Source organism: Chrysemys picta, chromosome 12 (genome assembly GCF_011386835.1).
Source record: "Chrysemys picta bellii isolate R12L10 chromosome 12, ASM1138683v2, whole genome shotgun sequence".
Lineage (NCBI taxonomy): Eukaryota > Metazoa > Chordata > Testudines > Emydidae > Chrysemys > Chrysemys picta.
In genome coordinates this window covers 20,850,500-20,861,410 of record NC_088802.1, presented here as the reverse complement: position 1 = coordinate 20,861,410, position 10,911 = coordinate 20,850,500, and the positions used below count along the sequence as shown (strand labels likewise).

At 44.2% G+C, this 10,911-nt stretch overlaps 1 protein-coding gene across 1 annotated transcript; it reads right to left on the bottom strand.

The window, feature by feature from the left end:
- Positions 1–2,698: 2,698 nt before the first annotated feature.
- LOC101944089 (olfactory receptor 5AP2-like) lies at positions 2,699–3,646 on the bottom strand. The gene has a single exon (XM_005312394.3). The coding sequence runs from the start codon at positions 3,644–3,646 to the stop codon at positions 2,699–2,701; it is 948 nt and encodes a 315-aa protein (XP_005312451.3).
- Positions 3,647–10,911: the final 7,265 nt, after the last annotated feature.

Here is a 10,911-nt window from a genome sequence, read left to right as displayed (position 1 = left end):
CATGCTTGGTAGGCTGGTGCCTGGAGCCAGCCCTGCATGCTGACAGAGTAAACAAGCAACATCCCACTCCCGGCTGCCATGAAAATGCGGGGACAGGGGCCCTGAAGTGACAGACAGGTTGTGGGGAATGACTAGAAAAGTTTATTCCACAAAGGAGTATTCAAATACATACAAACTTGAGCAGACACTCAAATCTCTTGCACCTCAAACTGTAACCATAGTCATGGGATGAAAAATTAGGGTTTTACCTTAAAGGGGATGTTTGTGATCCAGGCCCTCTAGCTTCAGGATGGAGAACACCGTAAATAGCCCCTTCCACTTCTTTCCAATCAGTCTGAGAGAGCAATAGGCCAAAAGGGACAATTAGTAGTAGTATTTATGTATATCATAGCTGTGATTTCATGCCCTAGGCAAGCCTATTGTTCTTGCTAGGGCTTGCACACACAGTATGAGATGCTCCTGACTCAATGGCCTTACATTATAAACAGATAAAGGTAACAAAGATTGGGAAGAGAAGCCGAGGCACAGAGAAGTGAGATAATTTCCCCCGGGCTCCACAGCAGATATATGGCAGAGCGAGGGCACAAATCCACACCTCTAGTGCCTATCCACCAGACCTTGCTGCCTCAGACTGGGAAGGAAGGAGAATAGAGTGGCTGTACTGTCTAAATGCTGCAGCATGCCTGAATTGGGTCACTGATGAGACCTTAACATGTATACTGTACTGGATGATTGATATGCACTGAGAAAGGAGCAGCTACATTGTCTAATGGGGACCAGATGTCATCAGAACCTCTGGGCTTACAAAGGGGGAGCCATACTATAAAAAGACGTCTAGGTGGCTGCAGAAAACTAGGGATAAAAAAGGAGCAGCTATAGGGCTAGAGTCTCAGTTCTAGTAAGCTGATGTAGCTCTGTTAATTTCAATGGGGCTACACCCATTTCCCGCAGCTGGGGATCTGGGACATTGGCTCCAGTGGAGCTATGGCTGATTCCCAGCAGCTGGGGATCTGTCTCACTGATTCAATGGAGCTACATCAATTTACACCATAGGGGAATGTGGCCCATTGACTCCAATGGAGCTACGTCACTTTAAACCAGATGGCAATCCGGTTCATTATTTTCAGTGGAGCAACCTTATTTTACACCACTGGAGAATGTAGTTGATAATGTTTCAGTGGGGAGCAAAAGAAATGGTTGATAAATGGGCTGTTATACTCCAAGTGAGCACCCGGCAGGAGCAAAGTGGGTGAAAAAGAGAAACGGTCCCCTAAAGTGTATATTGGCCACTAGATGTCAGCAGATGATACTTGATGTGAAAGAGAGATTTATTCTGTGAGGTGACTACTAGATGGCAGTATGTGTCAAGAATGAGTCATGCACAGCATGTCCATGAAATAAAGGATGACTATTGGCAAAAGGCCGGGCATTATAACGGACCATCATTGCTCGAAAAGGTAAACTATGCTTCATCATAATGTGAATCATTTCCCCCCAGAGACTCATCAGGCTGTTTCACTAAATGCAATTACATTTGAGAAAAATAACTCAAGTCACACCGGGCATTGCTAAGAACAAAGCTTTGGAGACACAAAATTGTCCATAATGGTGATGGGTTGAGTTTAAAAGTTTTGGGACTTGCTTGTACTAATGCAAATCCTTGAATTGGACAGGAAATAACTATTTCCCATGAGGCTTTGCAATAAGAAAGAAGTGTATAGACTTATTCTTCCCAAAACACCTGTATAATTCAGGTCAGTGTGGAACAGCTTTCCTCAGAAAACTTACTGATGGAAATGCTTCCTTCTGGGAACCAGATGTTGGCAATATACTGTGATGCATAAATCACTGTCCTCCTCTGTCTGGTTTCAGATGTTCTGAAGTTTGTTTTTTTACAATTGGTGAAAGAGATTTTCTTGAGCTCAGGTGATGGCCAGTACTCCCAAAGCCACAACAGCCTTGGCATCTCGCAAACAGGAAGGCTGGGATTCCCATAGGAAGTGAAGGGAACTAAGCACCCAAATTACAGTTGGATGTGGATGCCTAACTCCCATAGGCTCCTTTGAAAATCTCAGACAGACTTCATATTTTGTCAAGGATAAATTCCAGTATTAGAGCCTCAGCTATGCAGTGCCATGTTGTTTCAGACCGAGAAGAGGGACTCAGTTCAAAAATGTCTTCACAGCTGCTTTACCCTCCTTCCAACCTTGAACACTTGGCCATGCACAATGCTTTTTCTGCATGTTCTGCTTTTTTAAGCGAGGCTCTGGGCAGATAAAGCTGGGGGGAGGAGCTGTTGTTCTGTGTGTGGAGGAAAGACCATGAGGGAAATCAAAGATCTTAAAAATATCTAAGGCACCAAAGTTTAGTGTCCACATTTCATATTGCAACCATGCAAAGACACTTCAAACCCAGCTGGACAATAAGGGCCATGATATAAGTCCCTTCTCAAACTTTCTGCCTCTCACTTCACAGGAATTTTTTCAGACCCAGTGTTGTGAAATCTTGAGTAACGCTGGGGAAGAAGAAAGACCCAATCAAAGAAATCCTTAATAAATCCAGTTAAGATTGTAGGCAATTGTCATAATTCTGTTGAGATCTGGGCTAGGTTATTCAAGGTGGTCTAAAGAAATTAGGCACTGATCTGCGAATGAGAGTTGGGAGCTAAACTTCCTGAGGCTGTTCTGAAAATCACAGCCTAAATCATGCCTAAATTCTGCATCACGATTTTCCCGAAGGCCCCCTTCACCTCTTGGTTCCTCAGACTGTAGATGATGGGGTTGAACATCGGGGTGACGGCTGTGTACATAAGTGTCAGAGTTTTATGGAAGCCTGGAGACCGTTCTGTCGATGGTGCCATGTACATGATAATGAGGGTCCCGTAATACAGACTCACCACCAGCAGGTGAGAGGCGCAGGTGGAAAAGGCCTTCTGCCTCCCAGTGGAGGAGGCAATTCGCCAGATGGCCGAGAGGATAAGAATGTAAGACACAATTATGAAGAGGAAAGGGATCAGGGCTGTCAGGGAGCAGGAGACCAGAATGACCATTTCCACCAGGGGGCTTTTTGCACAGGATAATTTGAGCAGCTCCTCCATGTCACAGAAGAAATTATTAATTTCATTGGGGCCACAGAAGTTTAGCTGGGGCACCATCCCCACTACTAAAGCCGAGCCTGAGAAACCAGTTATCCAGGAGGCAAATACCAACTGAAAGCAGAACCTGAAGTTCATCATAACCTTATAGCCAAGTGGGTTGCATATGGCTAAATAACGGTCATAAGCCATGACTGCAAGAAGGAAGCACTCTATGGAAGCCAAAGCACCAAAGAAAAATAACTGTGTGATACAGTCCCTGAAGGAGATTGTCCTATCCTCTACCAGGAACCCAGCCAGCAACCTGGGGGAAATGACTGAGGAGTAGCAGGTCTCCAGGAAAGACAAGTTCCCCAGGAAGAAGTACATGGGGGTGTGAAGGTGCTGGTCATACACAACTAGCGCAACCATGAGGAGGTTCCCTGCCACGGTCAGAATGTAGATCACCAGAAACAGCACAAAAAGCAGAATTTGAACTTCATTCAGGTTCCCGAATCCCAGAAGGATGAACTTGGTGATGGATGTTTCATTTTCCCATTGCATGTGTGCCATGTATTCTCTGGAAGAAAAGAAAGGAAGGAAGGAAGATTAACCAAACCGGAAAGATCTCCTTTCCCCAAATCTACAACTACTTCCTTGTTATTCTATCCCTTTTAACTATATTCAGTATCTACTTAGGGCCAGATTATCAAAAGCATTTATGGGCCTAAAAAGAACAGGAGTACTTGTGGCACCTTAGAGACTAACAAATTTATTTGATCATAAGCTTTCGTGGTCAAATAAATTTGTTAGTCTCTAAGGTGCCACAAGTACTCCTGTTCTTTTTGCGGATACAGACTAACACGGCTGCTACTCTGAAAACTGTCATTAATGGCCTAAAGATTCACTTATTCTTCTAGTGGGATTTTAGAAAAGAACCTCAAGAACTAAAGTGTATTGATTTGAATGGATGTTAGGTTCCTAGATGCTTTTGAAAGTCCCACTAGGCACCTAAATACCTTTAAAAATCTGACCAGTGACCTGTTTAAGAACATTAATAAATCTAACTAGACACCTATCTGAATCTTTAGGCACATAAATACCTTTGAAAATATTTCCCTTAGTATATCATATTTTTTTCACCTGGCCTGATGCAATAGGCAGTTGTTACAACAGCTACAAATATGTCCATTAACATGATCCCAAAACTTCACAGAAGAGTACTTTTTGGTTAACTTTGTAAATTGTAAAAAAACAATGGAGGCAAGCGTCTGCAAACCCCAGAGTAACCTACCTATATTTTTTTTCAGCAACATGCAATAATACATATGGGTAAGTTTCTAATTCCAAAGCCACTTAAAGCCCCCTGCCTTTGCACAGCTGTATTGGAATAATGAGGCTGTAGGAGAACTGGTCAAAACATTTTTTCTATGGAAATTTGTTAGTTTTCAGCAAAACACTTGAAAAGAGAGATTTTGGCCACAAAAGGCAGTTGCAGTGCCTCGTGGGATATGTAGTTTGCTCCTCATGACCCCATTCTCCTCAATGGGCTGGCATCCCCCATCTGGACTACATCTCCCATATTGCAGCAGGAACAGGGACTCCATATTGCACAGGTTCCACTTATTAAAATGGGAGACCATGATGCATTATTGGAGGTGTAGTCCAACTGAGGATGCCAGCCAGAGAGGAGAATGCAGACACAAGAAGCAAACTACAACTTCCAGGAGGCACTGCATCCCCCATTTACAATATTTTGATGAAAAAAGGAAATTTTGCATTGAACACAGACACATTTTTGAAAATTAAAAAAACATTACTCAAAACCCCAATATCTCATTGAAAAATAGTTGAAGGAAAATGTTCAGCCCAGATATTAGTATGAATGAGATTTTGGTCTATAGGACTAGATGCTTTAGCTCCAGTCCAATGAGTCAGAATACAACATATGAGCTTAACTACAAGATATGAGCTTTTAGAAAAATGCCTGCATGGATATATGAGTCTAGCACTTTGCCCTGCAGGATCCCACACCTGGTCTCAGTTTAGCTTCAAAGGACACAGGAGCCATAGTCCCATTTCTTCGTTCAGGGTGCTTTGCTTCTAGCCCCAAACAAAACATACCCTCTGATCTAGCTGCAGAATGTCCCTGCTAACATAAGCTGTGATGCTGAGGCATGAGCAGCTGAGATAATAACTAGTGATCAGGGCTTTGCAGATGAGAGTATGCAGATACAGAGAACAAAAATCTGCTCTCTCAAACTATCAGCCACCCTATTTAAATAATTGGTTATAAAGAGTGCAAGTTAGCGCATATACAGTATGAGCATAATAAAATGTATATAGATCCACATAAATAATAAGTTGCAATGCTTCTTTGGCCCTAACGTGATGGACTAGATGGGAAGCTCAGTCTATTTATCTTAAAAAGGAGAAAGTTAACAGGTGATTTGATCACGGTCTATAAGTAAATAGGGAGGAAATTTTTGATTAAAGAAGACTTTTTAGTCTGGCAGAGAAAGATCCAATGGCTGGAAACTCAGGCTAGAAATAAGTTACATTTTTTTAACAGTGTAGCCTATAGGGTGGTGAGGTTAAGAAATAAGTAGATGTTAGATTTGGGGTCTAAGTCAGCCCAAGTGTAGAGAAGGATGGGAAATTGAAGTTGCTAGTGTGTGAAAGTCAGAGATAAGTTGGAGACAGAGTGTTATGGGAAAGTAAGATTTAGCAAGGACAGGGCCCAGAGTTATGTTACTGTTATGTATGGGTTATAACTGGCTTAAGCAGGTTTTTAATCAGTGTTTTTGAGAATTGTTGAGAATGCTTTATTAAAATGCTACCTATATTGATAATATGGGAAGGACATTGGTGCAGATGTTAATTTAAATAATGTGTAATATAAAGAAGCAATAAGAAGGTGGTGGATATATAAGTATGGTAATGGACAGTTTAATGTTAATTAGTATCATAATAGAATATAAAAGGAGTAGCTTTGCTAAATTGCAGAGATATGCAATTAACATCTAAAGGGTACCATCACTCTGTTCTCAGTGGATTGATCACCCATTGATATACCCTTCCGTCTTTGAGTGTAAGTGTACTTGTAGGATTGTGTAAGTGGTAGTTGCACACCTGTTTGCTTAACTAATCAATTTTCTTTTTAATAAAGATTGGTTGTATCAGTCAAAGAGTTGCCTGGGGGTTCTCTACTAAATAAATTTTCTGTAACAGACCTAGAGGTTTGAACCTGAAAACTAAGTATGGTTTTATTTCACCCTTATCATTAACTACTCAGTATTAATTGGGAACATTTCAACATAAAGGCTACAACAGTGAGTGTAATTAACCATCAGAATAACTTACCAAGGAATGAAGTGGATACTCCATCAATTGGAGTCTTTACATCAAGACTGGCTGTTTCTTTCTAAGAAATCAGCTATTGCTCAACCACAACTTATGGGCTGGTTGCAAGAATCACGGGGTGAAATTCTCTGGCCTGTGTTATGCAGGAACTCAGACTAGATGATCATAATGGTCCCCTCTAGCTTTGATATCTATGAATCTGTGACCTTATATGTCTCTTGTATCCCTAACGTCAATTATGCTTTTATAGTTCACTGAAAGTCAGTATAATCCAGGGTGGTTGATCAGTGCTCTGAAACTCTGGCAGGCAGGGATCTATTCCTGGCTTTGCCACTTACCGGCTTCATGGTCTTAAGGATGTCACTTCCCATGTTCTGTCTCAGTTTCCCCAGTTCTAAAATTGAAGCTTTTACTTTGTGATTTAGGAAGGAAGGGAGAGACTTTGAAAGGCACAAAAAGGACATAGGATAGGTGCCTAATACTGTTCTTTTGCCTTTGGAACTCTTTGCCAAAGAGCTCTGTAGAAAGGCTTAGTATTATTATTGCATACAGGAAAGCAAATAATGCATGTAAGGCTACTAGCTATACTAGCAACATTTACCCACACTTACCCTTGTCTTTATCACGGTCCAGGGCTAGCTGCACCTTTGACACCTCTCAGTGCAGATGAGAGGCATTGAGCCTTTACCTCACTAGGGTGCAAACCCGCAATTCTCCCACTCTTTAGACCCAGTCCCCGGGTTGCAACACCTGTTTACCAGCTGTGAGTGCTTAGCAGGCCTGACAAAGTTCATCTGCCCTTGCAAGACTGCCCCACAGGGAGCTGTGACTGGGTGAACACAGTGACCCAAACCAGCCTTTGTGAAGCCAAATATCATTTAATCTGAACAGCAGGAATCAAAGCATAACACAACAGCCGACATGCATCTGTCTGACCTAAAGCTTAGGTAGGCTTAGCTTATCCAGATGGCTGGTTCTGGGGGGAACGGTCTGTATCCCGCAGCCTCTGCGTCCCTCTCTCCTAAGCTCCAGTGGCTCAGATTTTCAACGACTCCCAAAACTCCTTGTTTCAGTTTCTCACCTGTTGGTCCTCCCGTCTGCAGTTGCCAGCCCCAGTGCTGAACCCAGCATGGTGGAGGTAACACTTCAATGGCACTGACACCAGGACTGTCCTTAAAGTACCATAAAACAGGGAGATATCAGGCGTTATTGTCTGCTTCCTAGCCTACGTGGTCTCTGGTCCTATTGGAATTAACCTCCTGGCAGCCATCTTGCAAGCCAGACAATAATGATCAAACACATAGATAATATTCATAAGATAGCACAGACAACTCACGTGTCCCTTACACTCCTTACCGATGTTCATTCGAATGTTGGGAAGCTGGGACTTGGTTGTCGACTTGCAGGACCTTTCAGATGACATTGCTGCCTAGTTATATGCCTTTTTCCCATTCACTAAAGATTACATCATTGCGATAGTTTTCTTCCCGACCCTTTTGTGGATTGCTTTGTCTCCCTCAGTGAAAAGACATAATAACACCCTCTGCTACCATTTTAAAATGTCTGTTGCATAAACCAAATTCACATGTGAACCTCAAGAGGGTTATTAATTTGTTAAAGCTTTAATGACAAAAAGGCTCTGGAGAAAAGTTCCGTTTCTTTCTTTCTTTCTTTCTTTCTTTCTTTCTTTCTTTCTTTCTTTCTTTCTTTCTTTCTTTCTTTCTTTCTTTTCATAAAGAAACACACAATAAAAGTACAATAAGGTAAAAGTGACTTACAACTTGTAAACGGTTTCAAATACTGCACGCGACACGGGGTCTCCAATATAGAGGTCTCTTTAAACCTAATTTTAAAGCCCGGCCTGAACATGACTAGGCCAGAGTCAATCCAAACCTGACCCCAGCCTGAGGGTGTTGAGTAGTTTTCAGACCTGACCTGATCCAAACCCAACACTTAGGTTCAGGTTGCCTTGAACAGCACACCGAGGTTTGGGATTGGGGTGTGTGCCGAGGAGACTGGGGTTTAGAGGGAGCTCGGGCAGAGGTAGATGTGGAGAAGGGCAGTGGGGAAGACCCCCACCTTGGCCTCAGAGACACACAGGCAGGCTGAGGAAGCAGTGGGGTCAGGGAACCTGTGGTGGTATGTTGTCCCCGCTCCCTCGCCCTGGCCACCCACAACAGCTGCCTGCCCGGCTCCTTACTACCTATGTCTGCTATTGCTTTTGCACAACCAGCAGCGGGTCCTGCCCTGGAGGGGAAACCAGCCATCCTCCTTGTTCCCAAAATGACATGGCTCTGCCCAAACTCCCCTTCCCCACCTACCCCACCTCCAGTCCCTGCCTCCATGCACCCTCTCTCCCCAGCTCCAAGGGGGCTGGCCTGGGGGAGAAATGGGGGCTGGGTTGCACCATCTTACAGATTGAGTTTTCATACCCAACCCAAACCTGACATTTGTAATTGGGTCCCATTGGGTTTGAGTCGGGTTGACCGTCTCTACTCCAATAGAACTAAACCTTCAGTACATTAGAGGTCCTCATTCCTCTCTTACTCCATTCACTTGGGTCACCTTATGGAAAACTGTGCTTCATTAGGAAAGTCATCGCTTTGCTTCCGACCCTTCCCAGGGATCCTTGCTCCTCAGGCTGTAGATGAGGAGGTTGAACATGGGAGATATTGCTGTATGGAGCAGGGAGAGGACCTTGTTTAAATCTGGTGACTGTTTCCTATAGAGGTCCCAGAGACAATTATGATGGTCGGTGGTGGGATGGACTAGGCCCAGAGGTCCCCCGCTCTAGGCCTCAGGGTCCTGCCACACCCATCCCAGGAAATGAGCCGTAAAGAGGTCCTCCAAGCGGGCTAGAGTGGCTGTGGGGGAAGCAGCCAATCAGAGAGGCTGCAGGGAGTAGCCAACCAGGGCCCAGGAGGGCCATATAAAAGGAGCTGAAGAACCAGATACAGTCAGTTCCTTGCTGGAGCCAGTGGAGTGCAGATGGGTGCTCCTGGCTGGCCAAAGGGAACTGCAACGCAATGGACAGCTGAGTGCCGGCAGGGATCGGAGGAGCGAAGAAGAGTTCCTGGATGGCTGCAGAGCCTGAACTAGGAACAGCCCTGACCTAAGGGTAAGGCATCGGTGAAGGCTGGGGCTGTGGGGAAGTGGCCCAGGGAACTGAAGGCAGTTTTGCTATAGACACATGGTGGCACATGACTACTATTTTTAGGGTCCCTGGGCTGGGGCCTGGACTAGTTGGTGGGTCTGGGTCCCCCACATAGGCCACTGGAGAAGGGCCTACAATTGGACAGCAGTAAACCCCCAGAAGGGGACTGAACTGTCATGAGGCCCAGCTGGAGATCTGGGGCCAGAATAGATTAAGAGGATGAAACCATTGCCTCCAGGGAGGAAGCCCTGTGGGTATGGCCTGATACCAGGGCCAGGACTGTTTAAAGACTGCAGAAACACCTGACCAGAAGGGGATACCCATGAGAGGTGGAAACTATGCTGTTACATGGTCCCATAGGAAACAGAAACAACCTGGAGGTGTAAGGAGCAGGTGGAGAAGACTTTTCTCTTCCCTGAGTTGGAAGGGATCCTTTGGATAATCAAGATGATCCTACAGTAGGAATCTAGGGTTAGTAGAAATGGGACCACACCCACAAAGGCAGACACTATGAAAGACAGAAATTCAACCAGATGGATGTCACTACAGGTGAGTTTTAACAGAGGCATAAAATCACAAAAGAAATGGCCAACCTCCTTGTAAGGACAGAAAGGCACCATGAAGGTCAAAACCATCAATACTACAGGAGCCAATTATCCAACAGCTAGCTGAAGGCCAACCATTGGGCCAGAGCACCGGAGTGAGAATGACTCTATCTCCCAGTGGTTAGGGCACTCCCTGGGGAGATGGGAGACCCCTGTTCCTGCTCCAATGACTATTTTATTTAATTGTTTATATAAAGATCTGTGGAATGTTACTGAAAAACAACTAGAGCAACCAAAGGAAGTTAACACTGTATTTATAGACTTTGCAGCTGCTTTTGACAGATCAGCGCTGTGGATACTGCAACACCAGTATGGGATGCCTGAGAGTTTAGTGTGCTTCGTGGAGCAACTGTACCGCAGCACATTTATTTGTGTGAGAGTCAACAGTTGGATTACAAACTGGTTTTCCGTAGAATCAGGAGTACACCCGGGATGCCTTCTCTCACTTACATCATGTAGTGTTCTAATACGTGCTCCAATGACAGGGCTGATTGAGGCCAAAGTAGTAGGTGTGAATTTTAAAGATTCATCATTAATACATCTTGAGTATGTGGATGATATTGTCTCCTTGGAGAAACTACTGACCAACTACTCCTAAAGCTGGAGCTGAGAAACTGCAGAACCTGTGATGATATAACCAAAGCTATGCATGTTCCCATAAAACAGTAACAAATGCCCTGCTGATGCTGCATGTGGATGTCTTTGACATTAAATGG

Bases quoted from the DNA above. Each gene is read 5' to 3' on its own strand.
- LOC101944089 (XM_005312394.3), bottom strand. From the start codon at position 3,646: ATGGCACACATGCAATGGGAAAATGAAACATCCATCACCAAGTTCATC.